The sequence below is a fragment of the Filicampus tigris genome, chromosome 20 (assembly GCF_054856515.1).
Source record: "Filicampus tigris isolate MCC_2025a chromosome 20, RoL_Ftig_1.0, whole genome shotgun sequence".
Lineage (NCBI taxonomy): Eukaryota > Metazoa > Chordata > Actinopteri > Syngnathiformes > Syngnathidae > Filicampus > Filicampus tigris.
Window position 1 is genome coordinate 8,330,205 of NC_141236.1, and position 22,541 is coordinate 8,352,745.

General features: G+C 42.0%; 3 protein-coding genes across 8 annotated transcripts in view; 2 read left to right on the forward strand and 1 right to left on the reverse strand.

Annotated features, from left to right (window-relative positions):
* Positions 1-1,980, reverse strand: part of atad2b (ATPase family AAA domain containing 2B) — a 57,901-nt gene extending 55,921 nt beyond the window's left edge. For 3 of the 4 annotated variants that reach the window (XR_015083991.1, XR_015083992.1, XM_086019335.1), the window contains exon 1: positions 1,613-1,976. Coding sequence is in view for 2 of the 4 variants with exons in the window: in XM_086019335.1 (XP_085875461.1) it covers positions 1,613-1,711 (99 nt within the window). In the remaining 2 variants the exon portion in view is untranslated. Of the gene's footprint in view, positions 1-1,612 lie in introns of all 4 variants that reach the window. The other variant, XM_086019336.1, reaches the window with a different exon arrangement.
* A 1,452-nt stretch (positions 1,981-3,432) lies between these two features.
* Positions 3,433-7,288, forward strand: ubxn2a (UBX domain protein 2A). Of its 2 annotated transcripts, XM_086019392.1 has the most exons (7): positions 3,433-3,547; positions 3,839-3,892; positions 4,060-4,174; positions 4,368-4,477; positions 4,551-4,688; positions 5,206-5,367; positions 6,287-7,285. In XM_086019392.1, the coding sequence occupies exons 2-7, from the start codon at positions 3,858-3,860 to the stop codon at positions 6,465-6,467; spliced, it is 741 nt and encodes a 246-aa protein (XP_085875518.1). In that variant the 5' UTR covers positions 3,433-3,547; positions 3,839-3,857; the 3' UTR covers positions 6,468-7,285. The 2 variants fall into 2 exon arrangements, with proteins under 2 accessions (XP_085875518.1, XP_085875519.1); XM_086019393.1 differs by lacking the exon at positions 3,433-3,547 and having other exon boundaries at positions 6,287-7,288.
* Positions 7,289-7,312: 24 nt separating this feature from the next.
* On the forward strand, positions 7,313-22,375 carry mfsd2b (MFSD2 lysolipid transporter B, sphingolipid). Of its 2 annotated transcripts, XM_086019391.1 has the most exons (16): positions 7,313-7,356; positions 7,957-8,057; positions 8,700-9,022; positions 12,362-12,487; positions 12,558-12,682; positions 15,509-15,632; positions 16,307-16,385; positions 16,457-16,638; positions 17,406-17,496; positions 18,207-18,328; positions 18,477-18,560; positions 19,481-19,564; positions 19,700-19,809; positions 19,879-20,022; positions 21,110-21,286; positions 21,619-22,375. In XM_086019391.1, exons 3-16 carry the CDS (start codon positions 8,717-8,719, stop codon positions 21,665-21,667), a joined length of 1,803 nt encoding a protein of 600 aa, XP_085875517.1. In that variant the 5' UTR covers positions 7,313-7,356; positions 7,957-8,057; positions 8,700-8,716; the 3' UTR covers positions 21,668-22,375. The 2 variants fall into 2 exon arrangements, with proteins under 2 accessions (XP_085875517.1, XP_085875516.1); XM_086019390.1 differs by lacking the exon at positions 7,313-7,356 and having other exon boundaries at positions 7,369-8,057.
* Positions 22,376-22,541: the final 166 nt, after the last annotated feature.

The following is a 22,541-nucleotide window of genomic DNA, read 5'->3' on the forward strand; positions in this document are numbered from 1 at the left end:
TTGGGTCAAGGAGAGGAGAGAAGGTGCTCTTTTCAATGCTCTTTTCAAACAATGGACAAAACAGCACTGTTTAAAAAGAGGTCAAATCCACTTTCCCGAACCAACATCACAGCCCAGAGTATTGCAGAATATGTCCATAATGTGCTTTCTTTTCCTTTTTCTCCCTCAGTCTTCTCTACCGCAAGTTTCTATATTTTAGAATATGTAATTTACCATTGTTTTTTCAGGCGGGATTCCAATTTTATTAGAATTAGAATTATTGAAGCCATTTCATATTCAAATGCTCAGGAGTAACCTCTGCTAAAGGTGTGTTAAAGGTTGTGTTGGACTGGCACCTTTCTTCCAAGTGCTTCATCATGTCGCTCGGATGTGAAAGGAAAATTTCAAGGCAAAACGGAGGCCAACAAGGCCCAATGGCTGTGTATACATGTTATTTGTATCTCTCTCTCTTTGGGAAGATTTGATAGCAGGTAGAGTTAAAGTTTTCTAATTATTCAATATTCCACATAGTTCTTTGAGATGTTCTTCACACTCTCCTCCCTTTTCTGTATGTTCACTTTGTGTGTGACTTTAAGATGTGGTAACTCAGGAAATGTGTTTGTTTGCCATTACACAGACTTGTTCCCATTGTTCTCTCTTGTGTATGTGTTTTTGTCTTTCCCTTTCTGTCTGTCTGTACAGCATGACTCTCTAGAGTGTAAAGTGTCAAGTAAATTGTTTATTACACGGACTTGTTTTCTTTCACTGGGCTGTCAGTCTCATTATGTGCAGTTTGTATTTGTATATTTACAAGTGGTAACTCCTGGAGTTTTGTAATTATTTCTTGTTACGCAAACCACTTTTTAGAAAAAAATGTTCTCCGACTCTACATTGAGACACAAACAACTTTTTAATGTTCTTCTCTGACTCTACATTGTGACAGAAGGCTGCTGTCAGTCAGCTTTAATGTCACACAAAGGAACTAAAGCTCAATCGCTTTCAACTGATCATTTGTACCAGCATTAACATCAAAACATTTATTGTCTAATAAACGTCATGTATAGTATTAATGCCGTAAAGTTCACCAAGTTCAGACTTGCCTTATACGGGACGGGAGCCAGCCAACTGTTGTGATCCCTTCCCCCACAACAAGGCTACTATGTCTGGCTAGCTTTAGCTCCAGCCCCACTCGCGCTTTAACCCACTCAGAAAAGTGCGAAATACTTTCACGAAGGGGACACACGTTAGCTGTGATACCCTCCTGTCAAACCCCGTGGTGGGCTTCGCGTGAGGGAGCTAAAACAAGCTGGCGAACGCGAGTCGAGTCGCCCGGGTCCAACTGCCAAACACAAAGGGAACTCAACTTGAAGCTAGCAGCTAACGCGGCTAGCCTCCGCTTTGCACGCCTATAATACTGTTTGCTGGCAATGACAGCAGTACGAACCGCAGCGTTGGGGGTTTCGGTTGTGTGCAATCATGGCCCGGCGGGTGTCAAGCCCGGCGGCGGTGTTATTTCGCCAGGAAACGATGCCCCCCGAAGCGAGAGCAGCTCCTTCCCAGGCCAGGGCTACAGCTACAATTAGCGGCAGCTGTGTTAGCTCATCAGAGGGAAAAACGGGGTAAACCGGCTTACATGTTCGTCGGTGTTACGCTCGCTCCTGGACGACGAGCGTGTCCTGGAGGAGATGAAGTGGCCGCTGCCCGGCCGCGAGCTTTTCCGTGTGTTCACCATGTTTAGTCTCTCTCAAAAGGCTCCCAAACCGGCTCCAAACACTGGCTCAAAGAGCACAGTACCGAGGCGCCATTTCTCTCTCTCTCTCTCTCTCTCTCTCTCTCTCTCTCTCTCGCTCGCTCGCTCGTATGCTCTCTCCTGCTCTCTCTTGCTCTCTCTCCCTCCTGTTTGTGTTTGTGCTGTCTCTCTCCTCTTCTTCTGTCTGTAGCAGTAGTATGTTTCTCTCTATGATGTCAAGTGGCAAGACAGGAAGTTTTGTAATTACTGTCCCTGTAAAGTGGAAACAACTGTGTCGTAAATCAGCATACAAAGAGAGGCCTAAAGAAACAAAGTTTCAAAAACTTCTAGACGAAGCCCCCTTTCCTCAACAAAAACCTTTTCTAGGGGGCATCAAACATGCTCTCAACCCCGGAATCCGCTGTGCTTTGTTGTTAACAATGCTGTCAAATTTGAATGATTAAAAATCGATTAAAATGTGCTGAACCACGCCCTGATCACATTTCAAAGAAATATCACATGTATGACCTGGAATTTATTTTAATTTGAACATGTGCACCAATTGCACATGATTAAAATGTGATAAACTGATGTTTGTATTTTTTTTTTAATTCCCTTCTGAAAAATTGTTATTTTTCGGTATACACCAATCACAATTTTCTGGTCGATCACCGATCCCTGATTTATAAAATTCTTGACTTGCCAACCATGATTTTTGCCAATCACAAGTTGTTTTTTTTTCATATCCAACAGCAAAGTCCTTCGATGTACCAATCTTGTTTTAGTGTACCTTGTAGAATATTCAACAATACCTGTGAAACAATACAAACAGGTTCATTTTACTGCACATTAAGTAGCTGTAGGCGCTGATACCGATCCCGGCCGATCTATCATGGCATCCCTAGTCAGTTTACCACATCAGTGACCAAAAGCTGATGGATGTGGCACGGACTCGCTGTCCACCTGTTGGTTGTCAAGTCAGATTTAAAAAATCTCCCCCCCCCCGCCCCTTGTTCTCCGTCTCTGTGTGATGTGTGCACACTCACGGCAGACAACAAGGCACTCTAAAGTGTCCACACCAGCACGAAGTTGGCTGTCAAGCCAAATTATTATTCTTGAAAAAAAATCGCCCCTCCTCTCATCCCCTTCACCTCTTTTGTGTTTCTTGATCTTTTCTTCTTTGTGTCTACAGAATATATTTCATGATGATGTCAAGCGCTAATTCAAGAAGTTTTATCATGATTTAACATTGAACTGACTTTTTTTTCCTCTTGTCTTTTGTGTCTTTTGATGTCTCTCACGCTTGAAGTACATTATGTCTCTCTTTTGGACCATAACGATCATTCTTTTTATGTACAGTATGTCTCTGTCTTTCGGATGATGTAAATTGGAAACTCACTTGTAATTATTTACGATGTATTATTACAGGCATTTTTTTATTGTTTCCCCCATACCTGGGTATTATTATTATTATATGTTGTGTTATGAGCTGTCATTAATGCTCTTTGTTTCATTGACAAATATCATGTGCTTTATTTCTTAACAGTCTACGTGTGTCTGTAGCCTAAAACCGTAAAGTAAACTGTAATGGTTCTTTATTGTATTGGGCAATGATAAAACAGCAATACAATAATAATAGGACTAAACAATAAGGATTAAATGGAATTTGTGAGAAGAAGTGTACACTAGTACACGAAACAGAACGAACTCATTACGACACGACCCGCCAATATACGGTGGGTGTATGACGTCAGAGAGCTGCTGCCGTAAACCGGTCCAGTACCTAGCTGCTGATGTTTTAGCCGAGGATTAGCCGTTATAACACACACACACAGACTGGTAAATTATTCATTTACCTAAATTACCTCATGTTCAAATGTTGTTTTGTTAATGCTTGTAAAATCTTTACAATGCTATGTTTATTTTATTACGTCACTCCCGTCCACGTTCGTTATTAATGACAGCCTGCGATGGTTATTAATAATAATATTAGACCTTTTTTGAATATTCATCGTTGAGGACTGTTCAATCGTTAAAAGCACACGAGACAAGATATATTATGCCTTAAATTACTCAAATGTTTTGTAAATCGTCTTCTATGAAGTGTGCTTGTCTTGTTTTTGTTTTCAGATGGACAAGACAAGACGACATGATACACAATGACACTGAGGATGATGACATTTGGTAAGGGAAACGCTTGCTGTCGCGAAACTACAACACATGTAATACAACACCAGTCCAAAGTGTGGAAACTCTTTTTTTCCTGTTGAGTGTCCAACATGTCACACAATAATTGCTCTAAAGTGTAATTATACTGTTTTAAAAAATAATAATAATAATGTGTTGAACAGGGTTGCCAGCGATGACAATGAAGAGGAGGAGGCGCCGATGAGGTGCAGCTTTTCTGTAGAAGACCTCCTGGATGAGGTGGAGAAGATCTGTTATGATTCCCCGGGAACATCCAAGGTCAGAAATTAATTGATGAATTAATTATTGATGTATATACTTACAGAGATTAAAGGCCACACCAAATTATTTGACTATGACTTGTTCTCCTTTTGTGGTATTTCAAAAGTAAGCAAGAGAAACTAGGTTGTTTCTAGTTGTCCTTGCAAACAACTGCCACATGTGAGCGGTGCTTGTCTGCTTTTATCACCAGGTGGAGATGGTGGTGCGCCTCTGGAAGGACGGCTTCACCGTCAATGACCAGGAGTTCCGCAGCTATTCAGTCCCTGCAAACCAGGAGTTCCTGGATGCCATCAAAAGGGGGTGAGTTTATAGCACAACTTCTAAAGATATCCTCAAGCAAATATCCTCATTAGCATTGTGATCTTCAATGCAGGGAACTTCCAGCAGAGTGGGAGAGCCGAGCAGAGGAGGAGGAACTGGAGGTCAATGTGGAGGATCTGACTGAGGAAGAGTACGTTCCCAGGAAGAAGGTTTTCCACCCTTTCAGTGGGCGAGGATACAGGCTTGGCAGGTGAGGGGCGGGGCCTTTACCGAAAATAGTGAGATTGCAGAAAATAATAATCCAGGGTGTCATTAAAAAGTCTTGAATGAGATTATCCTATATATAATGCTCATCTTGTTTCATAAGCATTTACATGGATTATCAACATTCGTTGAATAAGGTTTGATCACAGTGGACTGAGAATCTTTTAAAAAAATAGTACTATTAAATGGATGATACTGTTTGAAATGAAAATAAAAATACGACTAAAAAAGAGTAATATTTATTTGTATTACTTTTTAATAAAGACAAGTAGTTTGGAGAATGAATGAATTCATTCATTTGAATCTTGACTGGTTATTCTACTGCTCGCCACAAGATGTCACTCACAACCCAAGCAATCAAAGCGGGTCATGGCGTCACCCTGATGAGCTGCAAAAGAGCACTGATTTAATTTTCTCCTTCTCGCGCCGTCGTCATCATCGGTATTAAAGATAAAGATTTAATCTGACGTGTTCTTAATCTCCGTTCTGTGTCGGTGCTGCAGCGTGGCGCCGCGAGTGGTGGCCCGCTCGCCATCAGTGCACGAGGATGGCGAATCTCCCCCCATCCCCATGGTAACCTTGGACCACGCCCTGCCCGTCACCTCCCTGCAGTTGTGGTTGGCCGACGGCCGTAGGCTGGTGCAGCGCTTCAACCTATCGCATCGGTGCGTATACACCTCACCACACAAACAAACAAAAAACAAAAACCACGTTAATCTGCGAGTTTGTCTGAATCTCCAGATGACAAAAAAGATTCCTACTAGTTTGGATTACGTAATGCTAGTCTGGCGCGCTAATCATAATCTGAGATGGAGTGCGTCTATCAAATCCCAGCAGGGGGATGGGTTGCGTAACCCCCAATGCAGCGTTTATGTAATGGGGGCGAGGAGCTCAAGGATGGAGAGAGCCTGCCTCCGACCTTGGCCAGCATCCTGTGTGAGCAGGAGACCACTGGTGCTCATGAATATTGGAGACCCCCTCTCGCTTGAATGGGAAGAAAGCACAGGATGAGCTGTCCCTTTTTTCAACCATAGGAAATAATGCAAGTAAAAATCCATTGCCCAACTGGCAAGAATTTTGACAGTCTTAACAGTCGTATGCATATGAAAAGCAGTTAATCCCTGTAAATTACTGCCCATATTTTTGCATATGAGAACCTTTTTTCAGCGTTTTTCTCCTAAAATGATTCACTGTAAATATTTTTTTTGTTTTATTCTCAGACAGTAGGACAGTTTCCTCTCTCCTTTTATTCATTTTTTCCCATAAAGTGGCGACGTTTTGAAAAATTAATGTAGACTTTTGTACTCAGAAAATTCCAACGTAACAGATAAATTGTGATTTTTTTTTTTCCCCCTCAAAATATTAAAATTTTGATTCCAATTATTCCTGCAAGTTTGTTGTTTTTTTCTCTCAAAATATTACAATTTTTATTCCAATTATTCCTGCGAGTTTGTTGTTTTTTTTCTCATAAAATCGTTCCGTTTCCAAATTGTACACCAGGGCGCACTCACATTTCCCCTGTATTGGCCTCCAACAACTGTTTTGACCTTTTCCCCCGCTAACTCTCATGTTCTCCCTGCTCAGGATCGCCGACGTTCACGACTTTGTGTCGCGCTGCCAAAGGAGCTGCCCGCCCTTCGTCCTGACCACGTCGCTTCCCGTGCGAGAGCTCCACGACAAAGAGCTGAGCCTCGAAGCGGCCGACTTGGCCAACGCTGTCATTGTCCAGCGGCCCCTCAACACGCACGCCCCCTTTGCGCCGTAATCCATCTGTCACCTTAAATACAAAAATGGCACACATACTTGCATACACTCTTTCATAAAGCAGCACCAAAACAAAAAAAAAGTCTTCCCAAACTGTGATTGCCATTTTTATGCACTTTTTCAAAGCCAACACTGCTTGCATGTTGAGGTTTACATTGAATGTTTGCCTTGGTTTTTTGGTCTACTTATTTTTGAATGTATCATGTTATGTGCCTGCGTAATTTCCATCAAATACATATATTTAAAGACAACAAAACTCAAAAAGCTTTTTTTCATTTTTTATTTTTGATTTATTTTACTATCCCAAACGTAGGTAAAACCAGAACATGTTTTGTGGTCATTGCACCAGTTTTGGCAAAAATAATGGTGCATCTGGATAGCCCTGGATAAAGAAAAATTACCTCTGTATAAAAAAAAACCTAATATACTTTAAAGTGGAAGTCAACCCCCAAACCTTCTTTACAAGAACATGTTCTATGCAGTCCCACTAGTGTAAACATGGCATTCTGATTAATATTGCGTTTGTGGAATATGACTTAAGCAGCAAAATGCACCAATTTTTATCCATCTCAAAATATTGAGAAAAACTAGTCCTTAAAAGGTGATATCGACGCCAAGATACTATTAATAAAGCAGATGCCTAATGTCTTACAGTTGCAGTACTGTGGAATTGAATAATGATGCACTGTGAGAACAATGTGGCCAGTTTCTTCTCACAAGGCACACGCCTCTCGGAGGCTGAATCATTGTCTGTGACATGAAGCCAAACCTCATAGTTTACATTCCACCTGCTGCTACTTAATTACAGGTAGCCGGTACCACTGACGTGAGCCACAATGTCGCCGTCTGGGGATGGTCTGGAGGCATTGAAGCTGGATTGTCATACACAGGTAGGGCAGGAATGTATGTCTGGTGTTATTTGACATTTTTGAAAGGGACTTTTTGGACTCCCAGGCTTCCGTCTTGTACAGGCAGCTCTGTGGAAATATGATTGTCATGTTGTGAGCCATCAGGGACGACTGCTGGTTTGAACTGGTTTCATGGTTTCACCATAAATCACACAGGGAGGTTACATGGGAGGTTAACATGAGGTACAACCTAAAATAGGCCCGTGTACAACATTCAGCCAAATTAGTACCTCTTGTATCAAACTGAAATTGAATGCAAAAATGCACATTTATTTTCTTTCTTATGATTCTATACTTTCCATAGAAACAAGTGTGTGTCAAAAATATGCTGCTCCAAATTCAAATAATATCAAGGTTTCTTATATCACATCAACAATTATAAAAAGTTGAAGGCAATGTTAAGTGCCAGGCCCAATATTTGTTTTCCGTGTGTGCGTGAGCGAGCGTGCGCGATGAATGATGAATGAGTGTTGCAGTACACGGTGACGGTCGCGCGGGGACGCCTCAGAAGTGCACCGACCGTCGACTGTTTCTCTTTTCCCATCCTGTGTCTCTCCGTTGGTGCGTGGTTGTTCTCCGCAGTCTCCTTCTCATCCCGCCCGGCCACCGACACTCTGCACCCGGCGCACACACCCGATCAACCCGCCGCTGTACGGAGCTCTCCTCTCTTACAATAACGGCAGGTAAGAAAATTTTTATATATGTGTTTTTTATTTAAAACATACATTATTGATGTGTGCTGCCAGGAATAGTAACACACATTTTCTTTTGACACGGGACTCGCGTTGCATCCCGTTTGCACTCAGCGGAGAAAACATTAGGTCCACATAATTCAAACTGGTAAGGACATTGTACCAGATAAATTGTATTAAAATTAGACTGTTTATTGTGATCGGCCATGTTCATCTTGGATTTGGCTACATATTGGGAGAGTCAAAATATTAGGAACAGCTGTCTCAGCAGGTCTACAAGACAATACAATTTTATGTATATTGCACAACAGCGTAACAAAGCACTTTACATACAACAACAAAATAGCCATAATACAACACTATATTCCCACATACATTGATGAATATTATACAATTCAATTACAAGTCAATACAAGTCAAGTCAAATGTATTTATATCGCCCTTAATCACAAGAAAGTGTTAAAGGGCTTCACATGCCCATAGTTGACAAAATATTAACGACATCGCCTGATGTGTGTATAGTACCTATGGAATTCTTTGCACATGTGTGTTCAGCATTCCTGAGCTATGTTGGGCTACTTGTTATTGAGTGTATTTTGTGTCCCATCCCCTGGTGTGGCCTCCCCGTCCCAGAGTACAGCAGCATGTGAATGGCGACGGAAAGCGTCCCAGTTGTCCGGGAGGAGCAGGAGGAGGAAGAGGAGGCGACCATGCAGTCCGAGCTCCCGGCACGCAGTCAGAGCCACGTCCAGTTCCCACCCCGCCTTCTGGCGCACACTCGCAGCCTGAGCCACACGCACTTCGGCGCGCCCTCGCAGAAGAAGCGCACCTGCCGACTCACCCACAGCCTCTCTGCCATGGCCCGCGGGGAGAACGGCACCCAGGGGGGCCTGGCTGCTGCGGGAAAGATGCTCAAGCCCACCGAGACGCTGCTAGATGCCAAAGTCCCTCAGCAGGTAACCGCACAAAGCTTGTGAAATGTCCTCAGGTGATATGTGGATGAGGAAAACTATTGGTGGTATCACTTTAAAGGCCCTGTTAAGTGAATTAGGATTTCATTATATTTTTAAGATATTATAAGACATTGTATTAATAATTGTATTTTACATTATGCATGTGTGAAAACTATGGAAACTATGTAGCCCGACTTGACATCCAGTTTGTGGAGCAGGAATTCGGGCTGGTGTGGCCGCTATAGAGTGCCTCATTGTCACAATATGGATATATTGTGATATATTACAGCCACATGTGATATATTACAGCCACTGGAGGCTTTAAACTGATATATTTTCATGCCTATGTGTAGGCATAGGAAAGATGTTAAACGTAGGGGCACTCATTTATCCAGGTTGTGGCGTCGGTGTTTGATTGAAAGTTGACAGCTAAGCTGCACCCGTAGCGTTCAAGAATGGAGAGAGTGGCTGGATTAAAAAAAAAATAATAATTTTTTATCATTTTATATACTAGGCGATTTTTGTTGTTAATCATTCAAATTGCCAATGTTAGTGTTAGTGAGCAACTTTCTCTGGTGTGTTGACTTTAGAAAACACACTTAACGCCATTTAAATGTTGAGCATTGTTGGTTTTGGCCCAGTTTACTTCAGTGTGGCTGCCGGATTGTGGTTGTTCCTGTTCCTGCGGTCTCCGTTTGTAGTTGTCAATGTAGCAGCCATTGACATGTCTCAAATAATGGAACATGATCATCCTTAACTCATTCTATCCCAATATTTATATGTCATTTCACAATAGGTTTGGAAAAGTCTGGTACTGATTTTAATTTTTATTCTTAACTCACTTTCTGCGTGTGCCTTAGTGCTGAATTTTATTTGTTTCTTTTCCTGTGCAGTCAGTCAGTAGTTTTGGACAAATTTCCTTCGTGTCAGATTCCTAATACTGCACCAGCGTGTCCTTCATACAACCTAGGCGACATGCCTGGGCTATACCAACCCCCATCATAATCCTCACTGTTGCTGTTTTGAAAAAACAGAATATTCCTGTGTGTAATTGCCTGATTTTGGTTGTCCCTATTCCTGCGCATTCTGTCATTTTTTTTTTTACCAATTTCCTTTTTTGTCGGATTCCTGTTCCTGCGTCAGTTTTGTCCCGACTGTTTAGCCGGCCGGTGTGTCTCACAGTGTAAAATAATCACAAAAGAATCCACATAGCAAGCAATCACATAAATTCCACATTGTAGCGGCCACGCAGCCTTCAGTCTAATCATCATCAACCTTTTTATTTGTGCTCATAATCCATAATCTGTCTGGTAAATCCCGCCCCCAACTCAAGACTTCTGTATGAATCCATTTGAACATCTTATATTTCCCTGCAAGAATCTGATTAGCTCAGCATTTTGTCTCATCAAGTCTTTTACATTGTATTGATTCTACACTGTTAACCATTCAGTCACCTAGTGAAGATTGCATTTATAGAATGCATAAGAAACGTATGTTCTAGCAATATAGATTACATGCACAATATATATATTTTTTTAAATCCATGATGCAGGTGTAACTATTGAAATGTTTCGTGATACAAGTGTCGACGTTCTGAGCGATGGCGGTTTTTGTTTTCTCGCAAATAACATTAGGCGGGACATCCTGTTTATCCCCTTTGATGATAGCGGGAGAGTTGAGAAGGAAGGAATAAGAAAGGCTACAGAGGAGTGATAGAAGAGTTCACAGCATATTTTTGCACATCATCAGTGGCGTGGATCCAGCGCAAACACTTTGATTTCCTCTCCAATTAGGCGTAATTGCAGCGAGAGTCTCAGCCTTTACTTACCTCTGACCCCACTCGCCTTGAGATGGAATAATTACACGCCTCCCTCCTGATAATTGTCCCTCCCCGGGCCCTTCATGTTTTGACAGGGCGGCGGTAATAACAGCATTTCACTCTGAGATGCGGTTGCTTTGGTGGAGTTTGGGCTTTGGATTGCATGGTCTCTCTTATTCAGCACTTAAGATGCCCTCAATTTCAACGGGCGACAATTCATTCTCAGCATAACAAATATACGGTCCAACAATGCAAAAATAAATAAAAACATTCGACTCTTCCGAAAACCTTAACACCGTTATTGTTTCTGTTACATGAAACATTTTGCAAAGAAAGCCCAAAAAAAGTTGCATTTTACTAGTTTGTTCTTGACTAAACGTCATACGAAAATGGAATACATTTTATGCACATCCAAGTGTGTTTTCATGCCATATTTACATGAACGCGAAACACAGTTATTTGTCTTTAGCGCCATGTGTTCTTTTGACAGCTGTTGCATGTACGATAAATGTTTTGAAAATGCAAAAAAAAAAGAGGCGAGATCTTGCTCAATTAAACACAATATTTGTTTCCGTTGAAACACCAATTTGAAAAAATGGAAGACTCCATGTGTCATTTTGACAATAGCACAAAATAGTTACTTCATTAAAAACACAACTGTTGATTACCAAAATAGATCGTGCCTGTAATGGTGCCTCTTGTAACCACGCAGAGGCGTTTTTGGGTTCGTTACTCATCATTTTATCAACATCTTTCTGGGAAGTCTGGAGCGTAAAAAAAACAAAAATTTCACCATCTATTATTCAAAGTGACGCATGGTGGAAGTGTTGTTAAAAAGAGAAACACAGCAAGGGAGGAAATTGCATCAAACTTGACTTGTAGTTCAAGAGAAATTACTAATGACTGTAACTCCTACAAAGTACTGTTCAAAAATGTTGGGACATTGGAACTAGTAAATAATAATAACTAAGAATTGCTTTGCAATGTCAACTAATCTAATGGTAAACTTAAACTTTAGCACAGTGTGTACTAATAATAGGGAGTAAAATAAAGTGTTTACTGTTCCCTGAATACCTTCTTATAATAAAAATGAAAATAAATGGAGCAAGCAGGATGAATCAATAGACACTTCACCGCCTTGTTATTTACATGGTGTCTTTCCACACCATCATCATTTTCACTTCCGCAACCTCAGCCCGACCCGAGCATCCCGACACTTTTAAACCTTTAAATACAGATGCTGGGCACTTGCTGGCGAAACCAAATATCCCAAATCGTGGGCACGCTCCCTTCCCAAAAGTCTGCTTGGCGCTTTTATTCCTCGCAAATAGAATATGCTAATTGCACGCTCCTGAAGCGGACCACAAATGTGCCCGACTATAAACTTGTCAGACCTTTGCAAACATGCTGTGAAAAGTGGAAATAAAATACCACACTTGATTTGGTGGGAGAGCGACCACATTTTCATTCAAATTATGTTCATTTGAAATGAATTTGTTGTTGTTTTCTCCCTTTCCTCTTAGACCGACCTGAGTCAGAAGCTATCAGTGTGCAACAAGCTATGTTTCGCCATCGGCGGCGTTCCCAAAGAGGTTGCAGCCAGCGCCACCGCCTTCTTCCTGCAGATTTACCTGCTGGACGTTGCCCAGGTGAGCCAGAATGCCAGCGTGACATCTTGAAGCTAGCTTTGCCAACTCTGTGAAAATGTGCCCCACGCAGATCAACGCCTTCCAGGCCTCCATGGTGCTGTTTATCGGGAAGGCCTGGGGAGCTGTGGTGGATCCTGTGGTGGGCTTCCTCATCAACAAGACCAAGTGGACCAGGATCGGGAGACTCATGCCTTGGTGAGCTCCACCATTCATGGAAACGCCACACTATTACCTCTACCAAAGAATTTATTTAAGTTTGCATTACCATACACTTGCGGGATGACTCTCAATTAGTTTGGTAAGAAAATGAATACAAAATCCATGGAATAAACAAAAATACTAATAATATAGATATTATAATTGAGTAAATAATATTGCAGATTCAGGAGTTGCTACTTGTTGCCCGGCATAATCGTAGGGCACAATCACGGCTGCCCGATGGCTAATGAAATCGTCTGTAAAAATTGTGGCTTGTTATCAGGCAACCAATAAACGAATCAGGAACCAAGTAGACCAATACAAGAACAGGAGTATGAAAAAATAAAATTCTTGTGGGTTTTTTTTGGAAACGTCAACAAAAAGCCTAGTGTGTCTAATGGCATTTTAATTGCGCTCTTCCCGACGCGCCCTGCACCGAGATGCTGCGTTTACGTAACGCTTCATTTCAACTTTGGGCAACATCCACCACCACCAAGGTCTTTTTTTTTTCTCTGTAGTGCCCTGGATTTACTTGCGCCAGGCTTTTACTGCCGTGATGGACTTAAGAAGCGGGCTGTTTTGTTTATAGCCGCTGGTGTAATTACACCGACACACTTTAATGCTGCCTGTGCATTTTAGACCTTGGATCACACACTGACTGTGTAATGGAAGCGGTCCAGTAGCAGACAGAAGCTGAGGCCCAGTTTAACCAGCTTGCATGATTTTGGAGAATGCGGGCGAGTTTGTTTCCGGAGTCTGCTGCGGTCCACGCGGCATCTTTTGATACGCCGTGACCTGTTTATCGTTTTTGGCCTCACTCGTTGATGGACTTCTTCCCAGACAGGAAGTGCGTTTCCCATCTCGCTCGTCCTGTTAAGCAGCAGTCGCACACAGACAAGTGCTCCAGTTTACGAGGTGACATTGAAGTTGATGCGAAAAAAACAAAGAAAAGAAGGATCATGATAATCGTCTGTTCCCGGGTCAAACTGTCATCATCATAAGAGACATTTTTAAAGGAACACAAACTAAATGTAAAAGTTAGTGAACCGCTATCTTCTATGAAAACAAAAATGACATACAGTGGCGCTTCGAGATGCGAGTGACCCAACTTGTGAGTTTTTCCAGATACGAGCCATCATTCGACAAATATTTTGAGCGCTGTACGATGGCAGTGACTATAACTCAGAAAAGAGGTTTATTGCCTCTCCTTGTTGACGTCTACTGTCAAACTGAACAGAATGAAGAGAATTGCACCCTGTGTATGTGAAGCAACCACATAGGTTTTCCTTAAGTCTGCTTATACTAATGCTAACAAACAATAGAAAAATGCCATCGACAGGCTAACGAATATCTGTCGACTGAAAATGACATCACAGTCAGTCGATATCAAGTCGCAATAATAGGCAAAATGGCTGCCCCCCGAGGTCAATGAATACAGGTGCTTTTTTTCTGCTTAATTCATATTCCACATATGCAATATTAATCGGAATACCGTGTTTATATTAATGGGGGCGGCTGCAACATATTATTGTAAAGAAACTTTGGACTACAATAGTACCACCCCACGGACAAAGATTCCTTGAAACACCAGGAAGTAAAAGTTCCTGCAACTTTAGGTGTGGCCTCAAGTAGCTCTTGTGTTACTTTAAAATCCCCTCTGTTCCTTTGCGTCTCATCCAATTAACTCCATTTAAATAAGCCCAATAACAAGCATGATTGTCTTCTTATCAGCTGGATGCCGTGTAGGGAGTGAGTAATTTGTGAGCCACCTTGCGGCACGTTCTCGTTCACTGACCCTTTCATGACTCATCGGTGGACTCCCCGTCATGCCACTCTCGTCCCCCCCTCCCCTAATAGTGCAGCACCAGCGTTGTGCGTCGTCTTTTGTTATCGCAAACAATCGGGAGGAGAGCGGAGCAACACAGCTGGACGCTACCAGAAACCGCTCGGGCTCTCACTCTTCATTATTCCTGTTCCTGCGTCACGGGGTCAGAGGTTGCTTGTTGTTGTTTTTTTGGCACAGTCACCTAAATACTGTCACTTTTTTTGTCCTTACAAAATATAGTTGGTCCTGGATCATGCAATGAAAAAAATGTTGGGGTTTTTTGCCTCGGAGTTTAGGGTAACTTCATTTCATGTTTGGAGGATTTGGGGGAGGAAGTTTGGAAGAACGAGTACACGAGTATTGTTAAAATGTAAATAATAATAATAATAATAATATAGCCAAATGATAAATACATAATTCTTCTAATTTGTTAAGTTTTAGTTTAAAAAAAACAACAACTTATTTTGGGGGGTTTGGTTTGCTTATTCTGTGTCTTTTTTTCGCATTGACCTATGGGGCAGTTATGATTGTCTGCCGAGCAAAACGGGTCTGATTTCCTATTCCCGTGCCATCAGCCCCCATGTCATTTATACAACCTACTTTGGGGCTTATTTTCACATTGGAATATATTGGGTAGTCGTGACTGTGCCCCACAAACTCTACCTAGCAACAAGTAACATTTTTTTTTTTTCTCTACAGAATTTTCCTCCATTTCCTGCCTAGCAACAAGTTGCAATGTCTGCTAGAAAGCTAAAATTTCATTTCCGTGAGTTTGTTAGAAATGGAAAAGCTAATTTGGGGGTGGGGGGGCTGTTGCTACTGTGTTAGCTCAGTGCAAATGTGTGTATTATACAACAAGGTTTAAGCAGACGGCTTAGTTTAACTTAGCTTAGTAAAGTGACCTCGTTCTGATGTTACGTAATGGCTTAAAGCAGACGCAGTTTGATTGACAACTGTGGTTAAAATGGCGTCCCAAAACCCCTTTCCCCCTCCTGCAGGATGCTGGGCTCCACGCCGTTCCTGGTGGTGTCCTACTTCTACCTCTGGTACGTGCCCCCCTTTGTGAACGGGAGGTTTGTGTGGTACCTCGGTTTCTACTGCCTCTACCAGACCCTCATCACAGTGAGTACCATACTTGCTATACAATGGACTTTCCACCGCCACAAACGCACTGTACGTGTACCCCCCCCCCCCCAAACTGCAAAAATTCTTGAAAGTTGAATGTGAAAGTTGACAAGAGGAGTAATCACATTGGGGAAATTCCCTCCCGCTTCAAGAAGATGTCAGATGTTATAGCCCAGGGGCTTTTGGGGCGCCGCCCCCCTCAAAGGGAAAGTGCAGTTATTTCTGGCGCCTTTTGTCATCAGTGTTTGGCCTGTAATACCATGTTACGCTGCATAAGTATACACTTGTAAGATAAATGCTGCTTAATGCTGTTTGCAGCCCATCAGAATGAATAGCATACTTTTGTGGATATACTGTAGTTCAAAATCAACAGAGCGCTTATCCTGACATTAAAAAGTAATCACTTCAATGTAATTCTTCTCCTGCTAGAGTGTAACTAATGAGCTAATAACTGGTTGAAGTCCTCTCTGATATGATCTTACAAGCGACTTTATATTTGATCAATAAAAAATAACTGAGCTTGGCCTGACATAGTGGTGGAAAATAAGTAGGATTCTTGTGATTTTATGATCTTAATTGGCTACCTCACATTTGATCATGCAAAATCGACAGTGTTCTTGCTCCGACTTGTCTTCCAGCGCGGTAACCTGCTTCTTTTCTTTCCCTGGTAGTGCTACCATGTGCCTTATTCGGCTCTCACCATGTTCCTGAGCACGGACCAGCGAGAGCGCGACTCAGCCACCGCCTACCGTAAGCTCCTCCCTCATACTACCTGTCAATCATTTGGGAATGATGGAGTAACTGTACCTTTTTACCATCAGGGATGACTCTGGAGGTGTTGGGCACCCTGGCCGGCGCCGCCATCCAGGGCCAGATTGTGGCCAGTGCCCACAGACTCAAACACTGCCAGGGACACAACAGCAGCATTAATGCATTCAACAACAGTGGTGGGGCGGAGGTGGTCCGGAGTTTGGTGCGCTCTGAGGAATACATGTCACATGCTGTAAGGAAAAACAACATTGCGGAACAAAAGAATGCAATTAGTGTAGAATTTGCGTGTGAATGTTGAAGAGCTGAACCTGAATTGAGATGCAACGGAATTGTTGAAATCCTGAAATCTCTTAAAAAAAAAAAAAATCTTGATTGAGTTACCAAACACAGCATCACTGAAGTTGCTATCAGTTGCACTCATGCAATAGCTGGAAATGAATCTGCACACAAGCTTACCTTTGTGGATGACTCCCCACTCAAGCGTTACAGTGATCCATTTGACATCCACTTTGTCAAAAGTTGTTTATTCTCAGTATTTGCTTATCATTGCACAGCAAGAACAAAGTAAAGTGGCTGTCATTTGGTTGAGACTGATTTTGTAGAAGAAGAAACACATGCAGGCGGCTTGTGTCGGTAATATCAGTGTTTGTGTGGCACTGCAGGGTGGAAAAGTAACGTGATAGGTCGCATGTTGGGATTTTGGTTTTTGGCCGCAGCTATTTGGGCCTGGCTTGTTCTTTCCGACACATTTTGGGTAAAGCCTCCTCAGTGGTTTGGGCAAAGGCAAATAATGGTGGCAGGAAAGGGGAGCAAACAAATGCACTAAACAGAAGAGACGCTATTTTTGTCCCTGTTTGCTCACAACTGTATTCTGCAAGGGGAAAATAACACAACTAGCCAACAAGGTGGCGCGACGTATTAGGATATACAGTATTTTTTAGAACAGAATAGTGATTAAAATCGAGGAATGACAACGTCCTGCTGTTTTTCTGGTTGCAGAAGGAAGTTTACATGATCGCTGCTGGTGTCATTGGGGGAATCTTCCTGGTCTGCACTGTGGTCATGTTCTTGGGAGTCAAAGAGAAAGACGGTGAGGCCTTCACTAACTAACTAACTAACTAACTAACTAACTCACTCACTAACTAACTAACTAACTAACTAACTGTTGCATCCTAGAAACAACAATGAACTAACCAGATAACCTGATAAAAAGTTATGTAGCTGTCTAACCACATAAGTAGATACCCAACTAGATACCCAACTAATATATGCGAAGTAGCTACCTAGTTTAGCACCTAAGTACATGTACTGTAACTAAGTAGCAAGGTAACTAACTAACTAACAAGCATGGAGATGAGAAAACTCTTGAAAGACATGGTCATCATCAGAAGTATACACTGTATGTCGTATATTTAGGGAACACGTTTAGCAGTAGCAGTGGCAGTCTGCGGTACATCCTGGTGGTTTTGTCAAACATCAAATGAAGGCAAACATTTCAAAGAAGTCACCTTGAAACTCCTCATGTGCTTTCTGTATAACTCATAAGATGAAAAGCCCTCTATTTGTCAAGAAAATGTTATATTAGGCCACAAAATCCGTACATTTGGACTTCAATGGCTGCATTTTGCTTATGCTGACTAGTTTCCTATGTAAATGTGATATCTTGGCATCGAAGCATTATATTTAGACACAGACGTGTAGTATTTATGCACAAATGCCACTGGGTGACGGAAAAAGTGGTATTTTGTCAGAGAAATTATGTATTAAAAATATATATGTGGTGTCCTGATTCTTCTCTAGATCCGTACGCACCAAAGACGGAGAAGCAGATTCCGTTTCACCGCGGCTTCATCATGGTGATGCGTCACGGGCCGTACCTCATCCTCACCGCCGCCTTCCTCTTCATTCTGGTGGCCATTCAGGTAAAAACGCAGCCAGCCCAATCGATGCTAATGGGGCCCAGCCCGGTCGGCGGATCAATGGAGAGCAAGACTCGCTTTCTATCTGCGTTACGTGTTTGGTGCGGTCGGCCGCCATCTCGTGTGACTCCTTGATGCTTGCTGTGTGCAGCTGGTGCAGAACAATTTTGTCCTCTTCTGCACGTATGCGGCTGACCTGAGGGAACACTTCCAGAATATCGTGCTGACCATCCTGGTGAGTTGACACTTTCATTTTGCTCGAACAGGCTAGTTGCAACATTTTGGATTTGAAACACTAATTGTGGGCGCAAAATTGATGTAGCTTTGCCTCTGGAACACACGATGGAGATGGGTTTACTGGATATATATTTTGTGCACAAGAAAAAGCCACTGATTGACACATCCACTTGTATTTTCTTGGCACAACAATTTTGCCATTACATGACTAGTTTCCCATGTGAATCCAACATTTTGGTCACAAATGTGCAATGTTTGTTCACAAAACGCCAATGAGCGTGTTGACATTTTCATTTTGGACATTGCGACGGAAAGCGTCTATTAAATCTTGTTTATTCTTCCCCAAATGGGCCTTGGCCGAGGTTTAACTTCCTCCTCATTTTGAATTAAACTTGGTGGAGAATTAAGCCAAAAAAAGCGCAGTAAAGTGAAACTAGGGACATGATGTTTGCCTTTAGGTTTTTGATATATGTACATAAATGACAGACATTTAAATCTCCTGAGCCTTAGGGTTGATTTTTCAGTACAGTTGCTGTTTGTGAAACTCATAGTTGTTGTTAGTTGTTATGTATCCCATAATTGTAATACTATATAAATTATCTATGTATGTATCTCAATTGAATTTCCCCAAATAATAAAGTATCTATCTATAGATCTATGAGCATTAAAAAGGTTGGCATAAGTTGTTACTTTAGTATCTTATAGTTGTCTGCGTGTCTGATTATGTTGTTATTATATTGTTATTTATTTATGTATTTTGACAATTTTTACTTTTGGAACTTACAGTTGTTAATTTGTTGTCTCGTATTAATAATTTGTGTGTCCTCCAGTTGTAAGGTGTGTGTCGCTGTTGTTACTTGTGTGTCTTATGTATTTTTTATTTATTTTTTTTAATGTGTGTACATTGTATGCTCTCAGGTGTCTGCAGTAGTGAGCATCCCTTTGTGGCAGTGGTTCCTGCAGAAGTTCGGGAAGAAGACAGCAGCTTTTTGCGGCATCACTGTGAGTCTATCTTTACATTTGTCATTACTTGAGTTTTACTACAACTTTCAACAATCTGGAAGTGGAGGGTGCCATGTTGTGACTATTTCCTGAATGTGATGTAAGACTAATTTGAGGTCCATCTTGTCTCTGTAGTGGATCATGCCCTTCACAATGATGCTGGTGTTCATCCCCAATGTGGTGGTGGCCTACGTGGTGGCCGTGTCCTCAGGACTCAGCGTTGCCGCCTCGCTTCTTCTACCCTGGTGAGCCTCCATTATAGTGGTACAGTACTTCCGTCCAGGCTGCCATTTTGACAGCTAATATGACGGCAGGTCCATGCTTCCCGATGTGGTGGACGATTTCCGGCTGGCCAACCCGTACTGCAAAGGCCATGAGGCAATCTTCTACTCCTTCTACGTCTTCTTCACCAAGTTCGCCGCCGCCATCTCCCTGGGCGTGTCCACTCTGTGCCTGGAGTAAGTCGCTATCCCCACTGAAATTCGGTGGGCTTGTCTATCATGGGTAGACCCCCCAAAAAATGTCTTAAGAACCCAAATGTGAAAAGCCACAGGAGGTCCTCCATTTTGGTTTGAAACAGCCACATTGTAAATTCCTGGGTTTGTAATTGGAACCGAATCAGACTTTGAATCAGAATAGCTTTATTGTCTTTGTGCCACAGGGTGCAGCTCCATGGAGCAGACACCACCCGTCCAAGAGAAAGAGAAAAAAATAAATAACCAACAGGAGGGTACAGAACGGTAGTCCTCCATGTCGCCTTTTACTGCATCTCGTGCAGATGAATAAAAAAGGAAAATCTAAGGGACGGAGAGGGGGTTGGAAAAACAACAACCCCATACTAAGCTCCTGTAAAGGGAGCAGAGTATGGATTTGGAAAATAAACCTCAGCAAATAGGCACACATTAATATACGACACACATACTTGCACATGTGGAGCTGGGGGATGGGGGGGGCTGAGTTGTTACAATTTAGAGGCAGTGGGAAAGCTTTGCAAGCCATCAAGGTGCCACCACATCCCATCTGCAGGTGCGCCATAATAGAGGAAGGGAGAGGGATTGGGAAAGGCAACGTAAGGCATTGATAGATAAGGTTGTGTTGTGCGTTTGTGTATATTGTGTGTATGTGTGAGTCTGTCACAGCGGCACGCCAATACAATTCGGATTAATTTGCATAAATGAGTCCCATCAGAGACATGTATGATTTTGAATATTCAGCCCCCAAAGCTAGTTATCTAGAACTTGGTCGGCATGGTTATCAGGAGTAGACCTACAAACAAGTCTCCAAATCCTAGGTCCAAAAACACACAGGAAGTCCCCCATGTTGGTATGAAGCGGCCATTTTAGAGTACTTTTGGCTATATCCATGGAAACTCTAATAAGATGTATTTGAACATTTAGCCCCTGAAACCAGTGTCATTTAGCAACATCAAATTCGATAAGCATGTCTTTCATGACCCCCAAAAAGTCTTAAAAATCCATGCCCCAAAACACACAGTAAGTCTGTCATTTTGGTTTGCTTAAACCCGATCTTCTTCTGTGTGCTTAGATTTGCAGGATACGAAAACGGCGCCTGCAAGCAGCCGGTGGCTGTGGTGTACACGCTCAAACTGCTCATCGGCGCCGCCCCAGTGGCCTTCATCATCACAGGCCTCATGATTCTGCTCCTCTACCCTATCACAGAAAAAGTGCGACTGCGCAATAAACTACACTTGGACGAGCTGCGGTGAGTCACATTCAAGTTTCTCTCAGCAGCATGAAATGTGGTAGGCATATTTATCATGAGTAGATCTGCAAAAAAGTTTCAAGAAGCAATGCCAGAAAAGACATTATGGTTTGAAGTAGACGTTTGAAATTTCAGCCCCCATTGCCAGTGTCATTTAGCAACATGAAATTTGGTAGCCATGTTTATCACAAAAAAGTCTCAAAAGCCGTGCTGGAAAAATACACCGGACGTCTGCCATTTTGGTTTGAAGCAAGGTCTTAGAGCAGGTCTTGGAGCATTGCAGCAATTATTCAAATGTGTATTTCTTTTATTCTAAAATATACAAAACACAGGAAACAAAGCTGTGTTTCCAGAAGTTCAGATGACTTGGGCGTGATGTGACGTGGAAAAAAAGCTGAACGGCGGACGCATATTCCAGTGTGGCATGCTGGGAAATTGGTGCCATTGGTGTATATTACACTGGGACTTATTTATTTTTACTGTGAACATTTATTGTTTCAACATGTACTGTATAGCCATGATATTATAATAAGAGTATTTATACAAATGAATGTATATCAGAATTTTATTTTCCCTCCTCTTTCCTTGCTGTGTGTAGGATCTGCAACACTGTTATTTATTATTTATGAATCATGTGAGAAAATGACGACACGGTAGGGCGAGGAGTTGATGTTGTGTTACTTTGCTGAGGAAGTGAGATGAGAACAGTCAAGAAAAAGCCACAAAGCTATGAAAAAATAATGTCTATTTTTTTTTTTTCAAAGATAGTTGTGATCTCCTGTATCATTCTAAACAATACTTCCATGTGTGTATTGCTCCTTTTATTGGTAGGATGTGATATTAAACTTGCTCAAAAGGGACATTTTGTGCAATCTGGACGTTTTTCTTGCTCCCCTTTTTATTTCATTTCTGTTAGTTGGTGGACAATCAGCGTGGTTTTAGGACAATATGAACATCATACAGTGCTTGGTGCTGAGACAATCAGACAATGTGGTGCATGTGTCAGATTAAGTCCCGGGACGGAGATTACATGCCAATTTTATGAATCTGACGCCAACGTCGCTGCAATAAAACCTCCCTTCATGATGATCTATATTGTTTTTATGTCATTCTTGAGTGTGAGTCTGATAATATTGCCCTCTATCGTAACATGGCTTGTTTACAGTTTAGGTTATCCCCAATGATAGTGAACAACCAACAGTCACTACAAAAGCAATTATTATGCATTTCACTGATGGAGAAAACAAATTTTTAG